Genomic DNA, 22927 nt, shown 5'->3' with positions numbered 1-22927 from the left:
AAGAAGAAACTTAAAATATCATAATGAACAAACTCCATGGCTCTGGATAAGTAGAGTAACAAATAAAACACAGTTCTGACCAGAGCAGAATGAAATATATTAAAAACTATACTTACAATGTGTTACAGTTTCAAGGCCCTAACGTCCTCTTCATCAGACACAAACACTCATATTCTGTTTGTGTCTGATGAAGAGCACGTTAGGTCCTTGAAACTGAAACACATTGTAAGTATAGTTTTTAATATATTTCATTCTGCTCTGGTCAGAACTGTGTTTTATTTGTTAAAATATTATAAATACAGTAAGTTAATAAGCTGAAAACATATAGATCATTTCTATAAATTAATTGAAAAATATACTAAAACACTTTCCCTATAGCTTTTTTTGTACACTCCAAAAGATTTCTTTACGTCTATGGGGCTTCTTGTATGACTGCCAACCGCAGACAAGGTATTTCTTGCTCTGCGTCTTCAGCCGCCGTCCAGTCCCGCCCCTTAATATCAACTTTCTGATAGAGTATACTGATTGTATATTCTTTCTAATCGAAGGCTACCGGCTTCCCCAGGTCCTGACTCTTCCTAACTGCAGGGTATTAGAAAACTCAGACAAATGTATCTTATTGTACTCCTTTAGTAAATAAACAAATAAAGTTTGTAAAGACTTACTTGCCTTCGAAACTTATGAACACAGCAAAGTGATTTCTGCGCTGCTTACTCAGACATCTCTTATATAGCTCGCCGTTTTCTTCCACTTCCATTACCTTCTGAGCTATTATCGGCTGTTGAATCATCATCATTACCAGTACTAACGTCACCTCCTCCAACTTCAACCTTACTTCCCTCTTGTTCACCTTTGTTGTCTTCAGAGTTTCCTCCTTCATCTTTATTCACTTCTACATCTTGCCGTTTTCTTCTACTTTCTTTACCTTCTGAATTATTATCATTTGCTGAATCATCATCATTACCAGTACTAACGTCACCTCCTTCAACTTCAACCTTACTTCCCTCTTGTTCACCTTTGTTGTCTTCAGAGTTTCCTCCTTCATCCACTTCTACATCTTGCCGTTTTCTTCTACTTTCTTTACCTTCTGAATTATTATCATTTGCTGAACCACCATCATTACCAGTACTAACGTCACCTCCTTCAACTTCAACCTTACTTCCCTCTTGTTCACCTTTGTTGTCTTCAGAGTTTCCTCCTTCATCCACTTCTACATCTTGCCGTTTTCTTCTACTTTCTTTACCTTCTGAATTATTATCATTTGCTGAACCACCATCATTACCAGTACTAACGTCACCTCCTTCAACTTCAACCTTACTTCCCTCTTGTTCACCTTTGTTGTCTTCAGAGTTTCCTCCTTCATCCACTTCTACATCTTGCCGTTTTCTTCTACTTTCTTTACCTTCTGAATTATTATCATTTGCTGAACCACCATCATTACCAGTACTAACGTCACCTCCTTCAACTTCAACCTTACTTCCCTCTTGTTCACCTTTGTTGTCTTCAGAGTTTCCTTCTTCATCCACTTCTACATCTTGCCGTTTTCTTCTACTTTCTTTACCTTCTGAATTATTATCATTTGCTGAACCACCATCATTACCAGTACTAACGTCACCTCCTTCAACTTCAACCTTACTTCCCTCTTGTTCACCTTTGTTGTCTTCAGAGTTTCCTCCTTCATCCACTTCTACATCTTGCCGTTTTCTTCTACTTTCTTTACCTTCTGAATTATTATCATTTGCTGAACCACCATCATTACCAGTACTAACGTCACCTCCTTCAACTTCAACCTTACTTCCCTCTTGTTCACCTTTGTTGTCTTCAGAGTTTCCTCCTTCATCCACTTCTACATCTTGCCGTTTTCTTCTACTTTCTTTACCTTCTGAATTATTATCATTTGCTGAACCACCATCATTACCAGTACTAACGTCACCTCCTTCAACTTCAACCTTACTTCCCTCTTGTTCACCTTTGTTGTCTTCAGAGTTTCCTCCTTCATCCACTTCTACATCTTGCCGTTTTCTTCTACTTTCTTTACCTTCTGAATTATTATCATTTGCTGAACCACCATCATTACCAGTACTAACGTCACCTCCTTCAACTTCAACCTTACTTCCCTCTTGTTCACCTTTGTTGTCTTCAGAGTTTCCTCCTTCATCCACTTCTACATCTTGCCGTTTTCTTCTACTTTCTTTACCTTCTGAATTATTATCATTTGCTGAACCACCATCATTACCAGTACTAACGTCACCTCCTTCAACTTCAACCTTACTTCCCTCTTGTTCACCTTTGTTGTCTTCAGAGTTTCCTTCTTCATCCACTTCTACATCTTGCCGTTTTCTTCTACTTTCTTTACCTTCTGAATTATTATCATTTGCTGAATCATCATCATTACCAGTACTAACGTCACCTCCTTCAACTTCAACCTTACTTCCCTCTTGTTCACCTTTGTTGTCTTCAGAGTTTCCTCCTTCATCCACTTCTACATCTTGCCGTTTTCTTCTACTTTCTTTACCTTCTGAATTATTATCATTTGCTGAACCACCATCATTACCAGTACTAACGTCACCTCCTTCAACTTCAACCTTACTTCCCTCTTGTTCACCTTTGTTGTCTTCAGAGTTTCCTCCTTCATCCACTTCTACATCTTGCCGTTTTCTTCTACTTTCTTTACCTTCTGAATTATTATCATTTGCTGAACCACCATCATTACCAGTACTAACGTCACCTCCTTCAACTTCAACCTTACTTCCCTCTTGTTCATCTTTGTTGTCTTCTGTATTTCCTTTGTCATCTTTAGCTGGCTCTGCTTCAATGTCTCCTCCTGCTTCGCGTTGTTTCCGGCTTCTTTCTTCTCTACCTATAATAGTAGTAAGAATAAAAATGAAAATCAGAAAGTGAAGAAGAAAAATGTGGAGAAGATGAGAAACAGTAGAAAAGTTTGTTATCAAGAATTAGAAATGGAACATAGGTAAAGTAAAGTGAAAGATATACATGATCATTAATGTTCATAAGTACATGAAAATGAACGATTCAATCTTAGGTTTTCCACATATTGTTAAACAAATGATAGATGGAGAATCAAATGATAGTCCAAAGACATTCTTGGGGTTATACCACAATTAATGATTTCTAGCAATATATTGTCCTTCTTTATATATTCGACATTTTGTAACATTTCTGCAGCCGTAAAACTTAGAACAAATCAATTTTTTTTTCAGTTTAGTAGTATAATGTTGGTGAAGACTAATGGAATTATAAGTAATTCTATACAGGGCTGACCATTAATCTTCAACTGCTGTTGTAACTTCTAAACTAATAGATAAAATATAAAATGTAACCGAGTGATTCCCAACCTTGTTTACCTCGCGCCCCTCTTCAAATACCTTGCATACTTCACACCCCCTTTCCAGTCATTTTTGCTCGTTGGTCATACATTGTTTTTGTATGCCTTTTTTGCGACTTCAGATACCGTTTTCAGTTCTCAAATATTCAATAATAATAATAATAATAATAATAATAATAATAATAATAATAATAATAATAATAATAATAATAATAATCTGTTTTCACGAGTTTATATTTTTTCCTAGCAAGAGTTCTGCATACCATTGTAGTACATTATTATTATTATTATTATTATTATTATTATTATTATTATTATTATTATTATTATTATTATTATTATTATTATTATTATTATTTCAATCTCTAGACTTTAACATTGCTTACTATAATAGACGCATTTTTTAAAATGTGACTTTATTTTAGAATTGTAATTATATCTTAGGAGTAGTTTTTATCTTTACTTTTAATTTTTAAAGTGTCAGTGTTTTAGGAATTGACATAAACTACACTGTCAGAGTTTACATTACTATCAATACATGTTAAAAGATTACTCATTATTTATCTCTTTTACTATATTATAGTGTTAAAATGATGTTAAAAAATATGACGAAGTGCTTTGTGTTTGCTACATTTCAGTTGGTTCTTGCATGTAAAATTTAATTTATTATTATTATTGTTACCAAATTTGGTCTTTATGATACCACAGCTTTTACTTAATAGCTATTTCGCATTTGTGCGATATTTAATTGAATGCCTCTTTGTTATAACCTTCATAATATTTGTACGTAAAATAACCTATGAAAAACCGTAATTTAGCATATATCGTTGGTTCCTTGCATATTAATTATGAATTGTTTAAATATCGCTTTTAACTTTCTTTTCAGTACTTTCAAACACTCCGACAACCTCTTCGAGAATAAAAAATGTTTACTTGTTAATAAATAGCTTTTAAAACAAAGAGTTGCAGGTAATGTCGAAAGAGAGCAGATTCAGTATTAGTTTTTATTTATGGCACTGTTAGTAACAATTAATAAACGAAAAGCATACGTTACTTAGTTTGAAACTGATTAGTGATTGATTACTAGCGGGTCTTTCTGGTTGTTTCAATAGTGTCACAATTGTATCCACATTTGTAGGAATATGTACTGATGGACCTCCAGTAATTCTAGATTCGCTGTCTGGATTGATAAAACTGGCAAAGAACAGAAATCTCATAATTATTGGTTCGCACTGCTTAATTCACATATAAGCCTTAGCTGCAAAACCTTTACCACAAAACCTGAAGCAGGCATTAGCATTGACTATTAAAGTGTAATTTTGTAAAGACAAGTGCTCTGAATACTCGTCTCTCTGGGGGTTTGTATGATAACTTCAGTGCTAAACATAAAACTTAACTTTTCCATACCGAAGTTCGCTGGCTGTCGAAAGGTAATATATTGAGTAGGCTGTACGAGCTTAGCCAGATATGAAAATATTACTTCTAAGTGTAGGAAAAGATTGAATGTATATATCTTTTACTGATGATATATTTGTATTTTCTCTTTAAAATATTGCTTACTTTTTCCGAAATATGAAAGAATTCTATCTCAAACCCCAAAGTAGAGCGAGCATACTAACTTTTTGGAAACGATAAGAGCTTACATGAAAAAGATTCTACTATGGGAACGTCACCTGAATGCTTCGACGCCCAACTTTTTATCTTTTCCTCGATGGATTGAACTTTTTAGAAAAATAACTGTGATTTAACAATGGAGAGAAAATATCAACTCACACCTATACTAAATCTATGATGAATTCAAGCTATATTTTCCTGATTTTTGTGAATAAGATTGGTAATGCAAATTTACTTCCAGATGGTTCACCAATGATGTGGATTTACTTCCAGAAAAATTTCACGCGGAAGAAATTGAATTGAAGTGCAATTCAGGTACTAAAGAACTGTTTCAGTGAACGTCTTTGGAAGAATTTTGTTTCTTTACTATCTGTTTCGTTTCCTGTCTGCCTGCCTGCCCGTTTCTGTACATGTTTAATTATTTCATTATATCTTCATGTTTAAATAATAAATAAAAAAACATCTAAGACCTAGTTTCGAATTCTCGACCTTCAAGTTTCACAAGTACTTTAGGAAGACTTAATGCATGAACATGTTCGGCTACTGACAGTACAAGGACATTTTGCAGCTAATATCTATATAAGGGCAGAGAGAAAATGAAATTCCCTCTGTACATATCTGCGGGAATAGCAATGGATCTAGGCTCACGTTTTTGGAGTTAGTCTCTGAAGAGGTTACTAAATTATTCTGAATAGGAGTGTACTCTGGTAACTACTCCCCTGTATGTATAACGTATAAATACAAATACTTTCCCAATATCATAATGGTTATAGTGATTGAATGAAACACAATCTATGAAGAAAATTTTACCATCGCACTACTTGGCAGAAGTCACTTTGCTAATTTAACCGAGTGGATGACAAAATACTTTTTAACCAAGAATTGGAACAAACAGAAACTTTATCACCTCATTTTTCTTGCCTAAGATAACCGAGTAAATTGGTGAAAACATTTTTGCAAATTTTTCTTGGTAACTCGCGTCACAAAAATAGGTTACAAGAGCAAAGCATGATTTAACCGACTACTGCTCCGCTGTTAGTTTCCAAAGGGATGTCCTAACTGAGACTTGCCGACTTAAACCTTCATTCGGAAAGCGAAACGTGTCTTTGTTTATTTTTGTTATTTTTTCAGTCAAACAATTTTCCATTCTCTCTCTCTCTCTCTCTCTCTCTCTCTCTCTCTCTCTCTCTCTATATATATATATATATATATATATATATATATATATATATATATATATATCTGATCTACATACATTTTATAGAGATAACTGTGAACTTAGGAGACTTTGCCAAAGGTGGAAGAATAGAATAGAAAGAATAGGTATTATAGGCGCTGGTGTGCATGGTAAGCTCAAATCCCGTCCACTCCATTGCACTATACATTAATACTTTTAAATTTAACTTGTTCTTACACAGTGAATGATAAATTCTCTTTGCTGAAATTTCTCCATCTCAAGATGAGATGCAATAATCATGCACATATTAACCGACAGAATGGAGATACATCTTATTGAAATATTACAAGGATCAGTAATCCATATTCATATTTGGTTATGTTTTTTTTCTTTATTCTTCTTTACTAAATTACGGTTCTCGTTTACTTAGAATGCACCAAGGGATAGTGAATGATATGTTATGGTTTTCTACAAAAGAGAGCTTGTGTTCCTTTGCTCTCGTAAATGCTTGTAATGGAGACATGTGTGTGTTATTAACTGAAGATAAAATTACAGAAACTCATATTATGTGCTCACAAATACTCAAAGATATATATTTTTTTTTTTACTAAATTAACAGACAACTTCTGACCAAAGGATATATTAACTAATAAATAATAGCGTTACAGTTTCGGCAAATTAACTTTGCCTTCATCAGACACATTATGAAATACAATTTCTAAGATTACAGCTTATATACTACTCAAAATCAGAGGAGGTCATTCCATGAACCAATCATATTCGTCCTTTCCTTTAACAATTTTTAATTAATACATATGCAACTTTTAATGATCAACTTTCACTTAAGAGCTAAACTTTTAATTAGCACACCTGTGTATGAATAACTTTCTCTTTTGCAAAACATAAACTTTTAATTGTCTATCCGTTGTTCAATACACCTGTTTTTACCTCTTCTTTCTTCTCTGATTTATCCAATATCTTTCTCTATACATCATATATAATTAGTCCGCTATTCCAATTCATAAGTTTCTCGCTTCCTTCCTTTCTTATCCATTCTACCTCTTTCCATTTTCTTATAATGCTTCTTTTCTCCTTTTCCAGCCCCTCTACGCCTTCCCAGTCTATTTCATGTCCTGTCTCTCTTACATGTTTATATATAGCGTTACTATCTCTCTTCAATCGAACGTCGTCCCTGTGCTGTTTAATCCTTTCTTGTAACCTCTTTCCTGTTTTCCCTATATAACTCATATCACATTCTTTGCATTTAATTCTATATACAACCCCTTCATCACTTAATTGAATCTCTGTTACCTTCCTTTTCCTCGTTCGCAACGCATCAAACATTCTTTTGTGTACGTTCTTACTTCTTTTCTCAATATTTTTTAAAACTTCCGTTTTTTCTCCTATGCTCTCTATCCCGAACCATCTTATCTTTTCTTATTCTCTATCTTCTATCACTTTCTTCTGCCTTCTACCCTCTTCTTTCTTGCTATCCTTTTTCAATCTATCCTCACTATATCCATTCTGCATTAATTAACTGTCAAATTGATCCATGTCTTCTTTTCTCTTCTCGTCATCACTGTCTATCATTTTTATCCTTCTCTCCATGTTTCTAATAAAGTTCCTTTTAGTTCCTTCATCTACATCACTTCTTCTATGGTAGTACACACCTGCTGAACATTGTTTCCTATACCATGTTGTTTCGAATTTCCCTCCTACTTTCCTTATTGTCATATCTTAAAAAAATATTTTCCCCTTTTCCTCTAATTCTACCTCCAGGCTAATTCCTTTTTCTTTATCTTCTATCCTTCCCACAAATTGCTCGAACTGTCTCTTTGTTCCTTTCCAAATACCTAAGCAATCATCCACATACCTGCAAAACATAATCAGTCTTTCGCCTCCTTCTTCTTTAACTTCCTGTTCCCATTTATTCATCACAATTTCTGATAACACTGGGCTTAGTTTCGATCCTATACTTAGTCCTTCCTTTATTTTCACTAATTTTTCCTTCTATTGTACATACACTGTTCTCCCATATCAGTTTTAATGCTTTTATCACTTTCTCTTTCTTCCATTTCCTTATTGTTCTATTCTCCATTTCTTCTTCCAAGACCTTCCAAATATAACCCCTTCTTAAGCTGGAAAACATTGCTTTGACATCTACGCTAAACATCAGTGTTCTCTCATTTCTTCTTCCTACTTTCTCTATCATCCTCTTGACTTCTTCTGTATTCTTAACTCTATTACTTACTTGTTCCCTCCTTATTTCTTCTGCTATTATATTTATTTCCTCTTCTAATGGTTGAAAGATATTCTTTCTGCAATCCATTACTGGTCTGAACTTTACCTCTTTTTTGTGTCTTCGGGAATCCTTTCATATCCGGAATTCTTCCTTTTTCGTCTAATAACTTTCTAAAGCCGGCCATCTTCGCATTCATTTTCATCTCCTCTTTTACTTCTTCTTTCATCTTTCTCTCACCTATCACCTCTTATGTCTCGTCGCATAATTCATCTAATTTCTCTTTGTACCATTTTTCTTCCTTACTACTACTGCTCCTCCTTTATCGGCTTGTTGTATAACAATGTCTTTCCTTCGTCTCAAGCTCTTCAATCCTTCTTTCTCTTTTTTGTAAGATTCTCTATTTGCTTATCCATATTCTGTCTCACTATAACAGCAGCTTTTCTTCTTATCTTGTTCCTTTCTTCCTCTTCTTTTATGTTCATAATTGCTTGTTCCACTGAAAAAACTAATTCTCTTGTATCCGTCTTTCCTTTCCTTCACTTTGAACTTGTATCCCAAATCAAGGAACTTTTCTTCTTCTTCCTTTAATATTACGTTTCCTATCTTCACAACTCTATTTGCTTTTCCCTTTTTTCTTTCTTTCCATCCTAAATTCTTCCCTTTCTTCTCCAATCTTTGCCACTCTTTCTCTTCAAACCTTAGTTCTCATTCACTTAGGCTTTTCAATACTTCTTCTCTCACAAACACTAACAATGCATCTTCAATTTCTTCCTTTATCCTGTATATAGGGGAAGCAGGAAAGAGGTTACAAGAAAAGATTAAATAGCACAGGGACGACGTTCGATTGAAGAGAGGTAGTAACGCTATATATAAACATGTAAGGGAGACAGGACATGAAATAGACTGAGAAGGGCTGGAAAAGGAGAAAAGATGCATTATAAGAAAATGGAAAGAGGGAGAATGGATAAGAAAAGAAGGAAGCGAGAAACTTATGAATTGGAATAGCGGACTAAATATACATGATGTATGGAGAAAGATATTGGATAAATCAGAGAAGAAAGAAGAGGTAAAAACAGGTGTATTGAACAGCGGATAGACAATTAAAAGTTTATGTTTTGCAAAAGTGAAAGTTATTCATACACAGGTGTGCTAATTAAAAGTTTAGCTCTTAAGTGAAAGTTGATCATTAAAAGTTGCATATGTATTAATTAAAAATTGTTAAAGGAAAGGGGACGAATGTGATTGGTTCATCAAATGAACTCCTCTCATTTTGAGAAGTATATAAGCTGTAATCTTAGAAATTGTATTTCATAATGTGTCTGATGAAGGCAAAGTTAATTTGCCGAAACTGTAACGCTATTATTTATTAGTTAATATACGCTTTGGTCAAAATTTTTCTGTTAATTTATACATTTTTACTATTTGTCAAATTAGGAACGTATAGTTAGTTCTCTACTGATGCAATTATTTTCATAAATTAAAATGTCACACATTGCACATCTCGTTTTTACTTTCTTAGATTGTCCTTTTTTTTTCGATCACATTTTTCGAACACCCTGGATACCAATAATAGAACAACGGAAAATATCCATGTTAGCCTTAATGTCTAAATGATTTAACAATAATACTTATTTAAAAAACAAAAATGAAAAAATATGATAGCATAAATAAAATTTTCACAAAACTAAAATGAGTCAAACCCCACCGCACGACGTGAGTTTTCTTCATAAAGTTTCAGTAAATATATTAAAACTGAAAACTAACCAAAGGGAAGATAATATAGAAACAAATTATGTAAAACCTTAAAAGATTTTATAAAATATTGTATGCTTTGAAGGAAAAGTAAAGTTTGAACAACATTGATTTTTCTGGGTATGTCTAAGGTTAAATAAGATCACTTTGTAACTCTCCCATGATATCATTCGCTCTGTAGATACTAAATGTTGTGTTCTCTATTGTTTATTCGTTGCAGAGGCACTGATTTTATTCTACTTTTTTGTAGTTAACTACACTGACATCTTTTGAACACACTAGGGCACTTGCAGAATCGCCTTACCTAGTTCTCAACCCAGCCAACATCAGTGCGAAGTTGGTTGTCTAATGTTGAAGGATGTGAAAATTGGAACCGTGAATGCCTTTTCGTTCACATGTATACGTTATGGCTACACAGTACTCTTAGCGCTTCTGTCCTTTTTGTCCAGCCTCTGCTAACTCTGCTGTTTACACTCATACCTGTATTTTCCTGCATATTTTCCTAAGTTTCTTCGTGTTTCACACTTCTTGTTTGTCTAGATATATTCTTGTATTCTCGATGGCATTTTTCACTAAATGGACAGTGTAAACGTTATGCCATGCTTTTACTAATTCTAAACCCTTTGTTCTACAACGTTTCCTCTCTAGGTATCTAATTTTTCTTCCAATGCTGCCTTGGTCTCAGTCACCAGTATGATATCGTGGGCAAATACCATATTCCACGGTGCTAAATCTTGGATATCCTTCGTAAATTAGACCATCATAATTGAAGCGCTTGGAGGATAAAGGTGATATGTTACAATTTTTCAGACGTTGCATTCTGGCGGTTCATGCACGTGTTATGTTAATCATGCCACGTAACACCTTATTTAGTGAGTCCTCGTCTGGGTGCAGGCATTTAGAAAGGATAAAGGCGATATGTTAAGGAACAAAGTTGTGAAAGTCAATTTTCCCATCATATTCAATTTGTTACATAACACCTTTATCCTCCAAGCGATTCAATTGTAAAAATGTATGTGGTAAGACTAGATCCCTGCTGAAGTCCCACTTTAACTGTGAAATCTGTCATTTCCTCCTACCTTACATCTATTATACATATCTGTAACGGTAATATCTCTACAAGAAATTCATTAAAGCTACAGATTCCACTGCACCCAGTAATTTTTCCTTTTTTTCTTTCCTGTGAAATGATTAATTTTCAAAAATTTCTCCCTTGTTTCTTTTTCTTTATAACACAGTAATTTAATAATTGTCTTGTCATAATGGAAAGAGAAAGGTGAAAGTGTTGTTATTCTTTCGTTAAAATTGAAATGTATAAAAAGTTAAACTAATTCACCCCTAAAAAAGGTCATGGGTAAAAGTTAGGCTTTCTTTAATGTTTTTTTTTTTTTTTTTTTTTTTTTGGATACTAGCATCTTTAACTATCAATTAGCCAGCACATCAAAAGCTATGCAAGTCAGAGACTTATTTCTCAAAACTACTGTAACAAGTTATATTCTTTTAATATAAGTGAATTTTAAGAATTTATGTCTCTCAAATATATAAGACTAACTCATTAACCTAAGAACTAATACTAAACCTAACAGCTAATAGAATGAAGTTGAAAATTTGAAAGTTTCAGAGGACATGGAAAGTTTGTGTATCCTTAAGATTGGATTAGATTTTGAGGTTGGCGTCCCTTTCAGCAGCGAGGCTATACGAGGACTATTAAATAGCATGGAATCCGAACCACATAGGCTCCGCCGGGAGTCGAACCCGGTCTTCCACGTCAAAGGTTTGTACGCTAACCGCTTAGCCACGAGGGAGCTCTGTCTGCTCTTAGATAGCATCTATATAGTTAAGATGGTTATTGATAGATTGTGATAGAAATAGACTAAGTTAAAGAAGAAGCTCTATTTTGTATATAATAGCTACAGCAAGGAAGCACTCTATGAAGATATTTACATGTAATAGAGATGTCACATGTTACTGTGAAGTTGAATTTATAGGTGCAACAGGTAAAATAAGAAAACATAATTTATGAATTATAGATGCAACAGATAAAATAAAGATAGAAGTTATGAATTTATAGATGCAACAGGTAAAATAAACAAATAGAAGTTATGAATTTAGAGGTGCAACAGGTAAAATAAAGAAATAGAAGTTTTGAATTTATAAGTGCAACAGGTAAAATAAAGAAATAGAAGTTTTTAATTTATAGGTGCAATAGATAAAATAAAAAAGATAGAAGATCTGAATGTATAGCTGCAACAGGTAAAATAAAGAAGATGGAAATTATGAATGTATAGGTGCAACAGGTAAAATAAAGAAGATGGAAATTATGAATTAATAGGTGCAACAGCTAAAATAAAGGAGATAGAAGTTATGAATTTATACGTACAAGAGGTAAAATAAAAAGATAGAAGTTATGGATTTCTAGGTGCAAGAGGTAAAATAAAGAAGATAGTAGTTACTTCAAGATGTATGATTGTAATTAAGGCTAGAGAAGATACCTGTAACATAATACGAAAATACTTTCTATAATAATGAAGGTGCTCTCTGCCACAGAGCTTAGTTTGGTGATTCGCGGAGCACAGTCGAAATATTTGTTTAGAAATATTAACATCAGATCCAAACATCCTCTAAATTTATTACAACATATACTTACATCTTTATCGCGTTTTTTCCCAACTTACCTCTATTTTCGAACACAGGAGCAGCCTAGAAAAGAAAGAAAGATATCCATAAATAAAAAATTTTACCTATCAAGTGTATGATCTGTAAACTAAGTTTTTGTCGTCTTAGTACGTCAAAGCAGTGGAGGTATTCTCTTCCCATATCACCTAACGGCTTATCAGCCACTGATTTCTTCGAGACAAGCACTTCCTCCACTTTAGGCGGGATGAGAATTCCTATGTTGGCTAATCCCAACTCGCCTAAAATAGTGACAAGGACATTTCCGTAAAGAGGAAGTTTCTGCACTAGATTATTAACCAACAATACTACGAAATCGTGAAATCATAAAACGACATCACAAGGATTCATTGTCCTTTTATTGCGGTGATGAAATATTGCTTACAGATCATACGTAAATACCACAAATATAGATCGTAGCCCTCTCGAGAGCTAGTGCTAACATTGATTAAGAAATAAGTAAGTGTATTATATTCACAACCTACACTTGATTAGATTCGATTCTCAGCTTAACGTCTCTCAGCAGCGAGGCTATGTGAAACGTGGACCTATAGCTTAATATGGGATCAGAACTACATAAACACCCGCCGGGAATCGAAACCAGGTCTCTCACGCGAAAGGCGCGTACGCTACATAAATAACCTCTTCCACAACCTACATAAATAACGTATTTTTTTATATATCCGAAATAAACAATAGTTCAAATCACAGATTATGTTTAATTACAGGTGTCGGGACTTAATTACCAGTAACTTACATTACTAGAAACTCTTTGCTGAAATCGTTCAAAGGAATAAACAGGCACAAAGGGGCAAGTTGCTCCAAAGCTCGAAGTTGCCTTACTTAAATAAGTGAGCCTGGTTTTACGTTTGTGAAACTGATCCCTTCGAACTTCTATATATTTGGTTTTCTCTGCACTTACTTCTAAACCCATGTCTCTGCAAGCATTTCATAAGACCTCTGCATTTCTTTCTATTGTTCTCATATTATCCATCTATTATAGTACACCAACAACATACGCTATAACTTGGTGAATACCATTTAGCTCTAAGTCCTAATTTCTGACTTTGATTTCCCACTTCAAAAACGTAGGAAAATGTGAAAATGGCTCCTGCCAGGAATCGAACCCGGGTCTTCCATACAAAGGCGCGTATGCTAACCGCTTATTCACAAGGGAGCTCTCGCTTTAATGATTGAGGGACGGATAAACAGAGATGATGAAATAAAGAAACTTGAAGCTAAGTGGGAAAACAGGGGACTATATCCATAATTAGAGCTGATAACTTTGATCCGCATTTAACAAGGTCTGGACATTGATCTGTGAGGAGCTATTAATATAGTTCACGTTTCGATATTATAGTATCCAGTAGGAGTTTTAAAGTACCGGTAAATTCTATAGTACCTATGTAGTCAGCAACAGCGAAAAACTTGTGTTGACTGTTTTCCAGTGTCAAGTTACAATAGATATTTCTTGACTTCTAAAACATTCGGTGAAAATTACTTTAAATTGGAAAGAAACCGATACAAGAACTCACTGAATCTACATTAACGTATACATACTTCAGGATATCGCGAATTAATGTGATATTGAAAGTAGTAGAACACCGTCAGGGAAACACGGCGACGAAGCATGAGATGGGGGAAAAGCAAGAGCTAAAAGGAAAAGATGATAAATCCAACAGAGAACGCAGGAATGTATAGTAAGAAAATTAAATCATAAATAGCTCACATAAGATGTACTTCCTACACTGAGAAAAACATTGCGGGTGGCGTACTTAAAAAGATAGGTTACATGCGTAATTGCTGTAGTTTTTGGACTTAACGTACAGCAGACGTATATCAAAAACTCATGTTTTATAATACTTTCTGTATAAGTGTTCCATCTATACGTACTTTCTGTATGAAACAATGTAGGCGATCGGGATCTCACATACAAATGGACGTATATATTTGGTCTAGGAATTAATTCGTGCGGTTGGTACGCACACATTGAAGCTGTAGTACAAACACGAAATACATAAATACCTTAAGAAAAATATTGTCCATCGCTAGCCACCACTTTCGCCCATCTGTCAGGCAATGTACGGATTCCGTGGCGTAAGAAGTCCTCATCCTTGGAAGCGATCCAGTCAGAGACCCATGTTTCGATATCTTCTGAAGAAGTAAACCGCTGTCCAATCAAATCGTTGTTCATGCAATCGAACAAGTAGTAGTCCGAAGGAGCAACGTCTGGTGAATACGGCGGGTGGGGTAAAACTTCCTATCCGACATTTTCTAAATAGGTTTTGACCGGTTTTGCGACATGTGGGCGAGCGTTATCATGATGAACAATAAGTTTATCATGTCTGTTCTCCCATTCTGGTCGTGTTCTGGCCAGAGCTTGCTTCAAACGCATTAATTGTCGTCGATAACGTTCTCCATTCATAGTTTCACCCGGTTGCAGCAGCTCATAGTACACCACACCTTTCATATCCCACCATATGCACAGCATAACCTTTGCATAGTGAATATCTCGTTTTGGTTGTGATGGACCTGGTTCACCTGGTTTCACCCAGGCCTTTTTTCGTTTAGGGTTCTCGTAATGGATCCACTTCTCATCACCCATAATAATTCGATGCAGAAACCCCTTTCTGCTCTGTCGTTGAAGCAGCAATTCGCAAATGGTTTTTCGTCTTTCAACGTCTCTGTCTTTCAATTCATGTGGAACCCAATGTGACATCTTTTGAATCATTCCCATGGCTTTCAAGCGTTTGGAGACTGTTGTTTGATCAACGCCTAATGCTGCTGCAAGTTGTTCCTGCGTTTGACACGAATCCTGCTCGAGCAATGCTGTCAATTCTTCGTCTTGAAATTTTTTTGGCTGTACAGCTCGCTCTTGGTCTGCCAAGCCGAAATCACCACTTCTAAACCGTGCAAACCACTTCTGACACGTTCGCTCAGCTAAAGCATGGTCACCATACACTTCCACCAAAATACGATGACTTCCAGTCGCACTTTTCTGCATGTTAAAGTAATGCAGCAGGACACCCCGCAAAAACACTTTATCAGGCACAAATTGCGCCATGTTCACTTAACTACAAACTGGTGTTGTTGACGCTTTAATCCACTGCCCTATACTACGAACGATACGCGATGACAGGGGTTTGCAACACATGTGTGGATACACGGAACTGTGGGACGCTCCGTTCGTTGCGCCATCTCATGTCCACCCGCACGAATTAATTCCTAGACCAAATAACATATAGTTGACGAAGGTAAAATAAGTATATGCATGTGATATACGGAAAACTGTTAGATGTCAGACATCCTGCAACGGCATGATGTAACAGCTAAAGGCAGTGCCTATGTAACATACGAATAACGTATGCTCCGTACAGATTTCTATAGTAAGCAAGAGGATACCGTATATTTATACATATACCGCTGTCCGGAGAACGGATTTTTCTCTGTGTACAAGGAGATGAGAAGGACAGCTGAAAATAGGAAGCTGTGGCTTCAAATACAAGGCTTAGCTTTTTGAAAGATTAAGAAGAAGAGTTCAGGTATCTAAACAAACTAAGGATAGATGCCACAATATGAAATGCGAGGACATTGAAATTAGTAAAATGTGATGGGTTGTTTGTATTACAAAAGCTGCAATCTTCCACGCCAGATATATAATGCAATTTTTTTCGTTAATAGATAAGTTATGCACTCAAACACTGTGTACATCACAGTTACAGTTTTTCTTCTAAGAGTTTATTATATACAGAAACAAAGAAGATTAATGAAATACCTTTCTATACTTGCCTTCTAACAGTGTTTTTTTTTTTTTTTTTTTGTAACTAACAATATACTATAATTTTTACTTATTGAACATTTTGTACTTGTTATTTTCTTCTCGCTTCTTTGACAAAAATATCCCAGAAATTTTACAATTTCTTTTGAGATTCTACTTATGCCGTATCTGTACCCTAAGAACTTGTGAATTAATGGAGTCTATAGCTAAAACATAATCCTTTTTAACTGCGTTTAATCCGATATTTTGCTTACGAGTTTTCGCATTTTTTTCCGACAAATTTTTGCTTGGTCTCTAAGTCAAAAAGAAACATTGCTCACCATACATTTATCAAAAAATACGTTCGCTAACATGGTACATATTAATATAATAATAATAATAATAACATGGTGGTGTCATTTGGTGGTTGCTGACCAGGAAGGAAAATCCGATAAAAAGAACAATGTACAGGAAAACCAAATGATGTGCAAGAAACTGAAGAGGAGCTATGAAGAGAAACAATCAGAGCATGTGAAGAATTAGAAGTACAAAAATTAAATGTGGAAATACAGAGGAAGTTGAAGGAGTTGTAACAATAATAGTAGAAAATGAAAAGCAAATCGAGCAGTTTTCAGAAGATGAAATGAGTATGTTGAGAACATGTAAGAAAAGAAGTATGTAACGCGAGAAAAGAAGGTCCGTTGCACAAATGTTAGTAAATAAATAAATGAATAAATAAAATAAGCAAATATGACGAAGTTGTGATACTTCGTTGTGAGTTTGGAAAAGTAATATGAGAGATGAAGTGTTTGTAACTGAGATAGACCTATTCGTTATATTAAAACGTTGGATCAAATGAAAATAAGTAATTATTTCGACACTACCTATGTTTAATGTAGTACATGATATGGAAAAGGTACCAAGATCTTTACTAAAGACAGGAGCGATCACATTGAATATGGAATTAAGTTCTGAAAGTTGCTAGGATTACATTTCATCGAATGCAGCAAAACTTATAATTCAAACGCTTAACAAAATGCTGCGTAGAAGAACAGAATGAGGAAATTTAAAATAGTTTGGTTTCAGAGAGTGACAGTCACAAGGGATGCTGCTAGCTTGTTTAAATTATCTATGTCGTGCACTAGCAAAATATTGTATTTAGATATTAGGTAGAAGGATTCGGTATATAGAGGGATACGGAGGTTTAATGATAGAGTGATAACCTCTGGTGTGCGAGGTACCTTGTTGAATCCAAGATCGATCATGTGAATTGCTGATGGACAACATCCTGTCCGTAAGTTTTCTTGAAGTTCTTGTGTTTCCTCCCACATATACATTCCATCAATGTTTCCAAAAACATTCACTTTCATTAACAATCCATCACATTTATCCTACGGAACATAACTGGGTAATATAAACTAGATTTTTCAATTTCTATAATAATGATTGGATATATAGGTGCTTTTCATAGATAATACTGTTTGTTTTTTTTTTTTTTTTTTTTTTTTTTTTTTTTTTTGCGAAATTTGAACCCAAAAGTATTGAAAAATAAACAAAACCTGTGACGAATTTTGATAATAATAAACATTATAAACACAAAAGAAATTGTGAGTTGATAAAAGCAGTTATTACCAACTACGGAAGTAAAAGAGAAGAAAGGACGGTAGATTACTTGTTTTCGATATGCTGTAAGCAGCAGTTATTACTAGTGAACGTTTAAAGTGTGAATACCAATAAATACAATGATAAGAATTGCAAAAAGATCTACTCTGTAATTTTATAAAGGGGATGACTATGATGTCCTCAGGGGTAGATAATAGTTAATTTTACCATGATGTAATGACCACAGGGAAGAAAAGCAGAAGGTTTCTGAGAAAATTAAATTGTAAACAGTGAAACCAAAGCCTCTCAGTAAACAGTATGAACAAAGAGTATAGACTGCAAATAACATGTGAATTATTCATCTACAATATTACGATAGCAGATAGTACTCCTAAAGGCAGGGGCGGATTAAAGGGGGGCGAGGAGGCAATCTCCCCCTTCCCCCGAGAGCCCTCCAAAATATTAAAATTACACACACTGTTGCTTGTAGCTTACCACCACACGAACGAAAGTTTGGTATTGTTCTTGCGTTATTTCAAAAGAGGGTTAATTCTTTAAATTCTATTTAAAATGGTGTCTGTCCAGCATGCCGCGTTTACGCTAACGATAACTCGAGGCATAATATCAGATAAATTTCAGAAAGGACGATTTTACTTGAGGCCATAACATCAGGAGAACTATCCATGGCTAGTTCTTTCCCATGAGAAGGGTCCTTTTTTTAAAAAAAAATATTGCTCATTTTTTGCAACGGGTTTGGTTGGGAGCTATCGAATAAACATGCCTCTCCAAACTCTTGTGACTAAACCTTTGAAGAAATTCGCTACTTTCTACGGTATTTTAGGAACTCACAACAAGTCATAGTAGTACATTAACGCTCTTGAGGTCGGAAAAAGTTTCTGAAAAACTACTAGGAACCAGTGAAACCAGTCGAGAATCAAATCAACTCGTCAAGAAGACAAGTAATTCTAAATCGCGACAAACTGAAATTAATGTTGTAGAATGTGATATTCCTTGGAAGCCAAGGCATTGCTTTTCAAGGCCACAAGGAAGATGCTTGTGCGGATAATTGGAACTCAGATGGTGACGGTGTAGAAACTAAATTCAACGAGGGCAATTTTCGAGAATTGGGCAAATTTAGAATGACTTGTTGTAACGATGTCTTAAAGAATCACTGGAAGAAAGCACCGAAAAGGACAATATTTGCCAGTAAAACCACACAAAATGCCCTCATTGTGGGTTGTGGATGAGAAATCACGTCTATAATATTGTCAATCGAGTGCCGGAGGGTCAGTTTTATTCTATTATGTTTGATGAGACTACGGACGTTTCGCACACATCTCAGCTGTCTTTGATTCTAAGGTACGAACACATGGGTGAAATAAGAAAAGACTGCTTCAGTTTCATTGATCCTCGATCAGCAGAGCTGAAACGTGAGGACATTGGTTTTCGAACTCGGAATCCGAAGACGCAAAACTGCCCGAACTCTCACTGACTGGAGGGAAAATTGGAAAAATTGCTCTATCTTTGCTACGAGACTTCTCACTCAACCCGAAAACCTGTGTTGGTATTGGTACAGATGGTTGCGCCGTCATGACCTCTCAAAGTCGCGGGGCAGTGCAGGAGATCCAGAAGGAGGCTTCAAACGCGCTGTACTGTTCACATTGCAATCACAGCCTCAACTTGTCCATCTTCATGTCATCGTCAGTATAGTGCGTGAGGAAATTTCTAGGAACAATGAAAGAGATCATTGTGTTTTTCACCGCATCGTCAAAACCTAATACTGTCAACCTTACGCTTGGTGGCCAATTGGAGACATTTTGTGAAACGAGATGGGTTGAACGGAACGACATGGTGTTACAATTTCACTTGAAATTTCAAAAAAAAAAGAAAGAAAAGAAAAATAAAAATAAAGAAAAAGTGAGGCTCTACATTGTGTTCCAAGTGATCCAAGTTAGATACAGACAAAGCACGGGCACTTTCTTCTGCCATGCATGACAGCGAGTTTATCGTAACTATTACTTGTCTTCAGGATGTTCTCAGGATAACTCTCTCTTTCATCGACTTTTGCAAAAGACAGATTTAGACATGAACACAGCGTCAGATGTCATTCAGGACACTATCGCAGCATTAAACAAGAAGCGTTCAAACAGCAAAGAAGAATTCAAGGTAATTTTCGAAGCAATATCCAGAATGGCTGCCAGTGTCGACGTACAGATTCGAACTCCTCATCTCACCCAAAGACAAACATATCGTACTCACTTCAGAGCAGATGACACGACGTCTTACTACTGAAGAACTGTCTACATTCCGTTGATAGAGTCGGTCGTAGAAGACTTCAAAATTTGTCTTGCGCCGGAAGTTTTAAACGTATACGGACTCAACATTCTATTGCCAACAGGTACAACAGACAAAAGTCTGAGCAACACCTCCGCGTTCTAAAACTATCGGAACGGAAGGGAAAAAAATGCTGTTTTCCCTCCTTAGTTCTGAATTTGCAATATGTACTTCTAAATGGAAGAGAATTAAAGAGGAATGTGAAACTCTATCACGGACTGCGTTGGAAGCCTTGGCCACCAGTGACGAAAATCTTCGCATGACTATTCGAAAACTGCTGTGCATACTTGTAACCCTGCATTCGAGTGTGGCCAGTTCAGAACGATCTTAATCCACATTGCACCGACTGAAAACGTGGTTGCGATCTCGTTCTGGCGAAAAGCGGCTGAATGGAAAAAATGAAAATGAAATTTTTGAGTTTTACGTCCCATGGTTATGCGGACTAGGCTAAAGGAGACAGTGCTGATGAGCAATGAATGAAATGGTGGAATGGAGAAAGTAGGAGGACTAGCACTTTTGAATGTGTCAGGAATATTGTCGTAGATCGCGACAATATTATATTGACAGATACGCCTTGGGTGGTATTCACCAAAAAGCGCGTTTTGCGTTGTAACTTGTAATAAGTTCTTTTGTCTAATTCATTTTACCAGCGAAATATTTAGTAAAGCATAGCCACCACCAGGCCTGTAGACAAAATATCGTTTTGGGGGAGGGGGCATTGTGGTGAAAATTCCGTAGCAATTATATATTTTACCCTCTTTTCCTGAATCCATTTTACCTTTCTTTTTCTTGGGGGGGGGGTAATTTATGGGAACATATTCCACTCCACAACAAAGAGCCCCCCCAAGACGTTTGGTTTATTCCGCCAGTGCCTAAAGGCGTACATACTGTTGTTATCCATAACTTAATTTCGACTAAAAAGTAACATTTCACATTTCTTCCCTGTGGTCTACAAATACTACCTATTGATGTAGCACTTACTAAATTATTTTGCTTTTAATTTATTTATTATTGTTGGTTATGACACATCAATGTGCTGAAAGTTTCTCGACCATATCATAAGTTAATAACGGAAACCCAATCTCGAACTTCCATAACCTGAGATATGAAATTACATTTTCAGCCTAATTTAGATTTGTCATTACAACAAATCAATCTATATATTAAAATGCTAAAAAAAATATAGGTATGTGGACGTTTATATGTTTGTGGACAATCCTTCCGACAGTGAGTTCTCGGGAACCATAGGCTCTAAAAAGATACCGTTTTCACTGACTGATTGCAAATTTTGTGTAGATTGTTCAATTCTAATTTAATATTTAAAAAGTATGGCCGTTATTTCTTTATTGCATTTTTAGAGGTACACTGAAAGTTTTGATTTTTTAAAAAGTGTCACCCTGCGAGTTATACATTCCAACACTACATATTTATATTCAAGGGTTGTATATCTCTCAGGTGTCTGTTTCATGGCCGAATGATCATGAAAATCGAAGGATAACTATTTCTGAAATCTAAGATGAATCTGTATTGTTTTGAGCCTTTTGCTCAATGAACAACATATATCACTGACATAATTAATTCTGTCTATAAATGTATTTGCTTATTACATACTGCATGCAAGAAAAAAGAAAACACTGATCATACATGAATTAGAAACTTCAACCGGAAGTAGGCTCAAATCTTGCAAATGGTGCGAGATATTGAAAAAAAATCCCCTTTATATTACCCCTTGCCGATTGTTTTATTGTGTCCTTCACTTGTAATCCTAAAGGGACATGTAGAGATTATGTGAGGAATGACAAGGAGATTCATGCTCATATGTGAATGATGCGTTGTGTAGAGAACGCAAGTTCAGCTAATACATATTTAATTTTCTGTTATGTGGTGATGTGTCTAGCATGTGTCAGTTCTTGCCAATCCTGATCTATCTGAATACTTCAATACCCAATTCTGTCTATAAGATTTGAACTACAAGAAACGATGTAACATGCTTACCAAAACAGTAGTGGTCAATACCGTCAAAACTAAAACCAAACAGAACTTCATCTTACAAGTAGTACTAGTAGCTGTAACAGATTGTCTTGTGATCTGCTAACAAATAAGCATAGGCTTCACAACTACAATCTTTATAGAGACTACAGATCGAACCAGAAACTAATCTAGTTTTGTTTGATTGTGAATGTATATATATACATGCAGCATATATAAACACGCATACGTAACAAATCTCCTCCCTCATAACATGTATTTACATCACATTTTATGTTGATGTCGTAAATTTCACACGACATTCAATCATTTGACAATAAACTTCCCTTTTTGGTGTTGGTTGGGTGAGAAACATTGATAAGGTCGATAGGCCATGGCTTTCGGATATCAGTAGGAAGACCCTTAATTTAAATTTATTGTTAAAAATCTTTGGGAACTATC

The 22927-nt window shown here is 35.3% G+C and overlaps 1 protein-coding gene across 1 annotated transcript; it reads right to left on the bottom strand.

Moving 5' to 3' along the window:
- Nucleotides 1-671: 671 nt before the first annotated feature.
- On the bottom strand, nt 672-22627 carry LOC145667471 (uncharacterized). Its single transcript, XM_081734949.1, has 3 exons — nt 22493-22627; nt 12807-12831; nt 672-2860 (listed from the first exon to the last, which is right to left on the bottom strand). The coding sequence occupies exons 1-3, from the start codon at nt 22541-22543 to the stop codon at nt 726-728; spliced, it is 2211 nt and encodes a 736-aa protein (XP_081591075.1). The 5' UTR covers nt 22544-22627; the 3' UTR covers nt 672-725.
- Between the last annotated feature and the right edge of the window lie 300 nt (nt 22628-22927).

This window comes from Thermobia domestica, chromosome 13 (assembly GCF_964235325.1).
Source record: "Thermobia domestica chromosome 13, izTheDome1.hap1.1, whole genome shotgun sequence".
In the NCBI taxonomy this organism is placed as follows: domain Eukaryota; kingdom Metazoa; phylum Arthropoda; class Insecta; order Zygentoma; family Lepismatidae; genus Thermobia; species Thermobia domestica.
The sequence above is the reverse complement of the archived record's forward strand: the minus strand, read 5'-3'. Positions and strand labels throughout refer to the sequence as shown.

Coding starts and splice junctions, on each gene's coding strand:
- LOC145667471 (XM_081734949.1), bottom strand. CDS start 22,543: ATGAAGTTCTGTTTGGTTTTAGTTTTGACGGTATTGACCACTACTGTT. Junction 12,832..22,492: donor TATTGACCACTACTGTTTTG/GTAAGCATGTTA, acceptor TTTCTTTTCTAG/GCTGCTCCTGTGTTCGAAAA. Junction 2,861..12,806: donor TCCTGTGTTCGAAAATAGAG/GTAAGTTGGGAA, acceptor CTACTATTATAG/GTAGAGAAGAAAGAAGCCGG.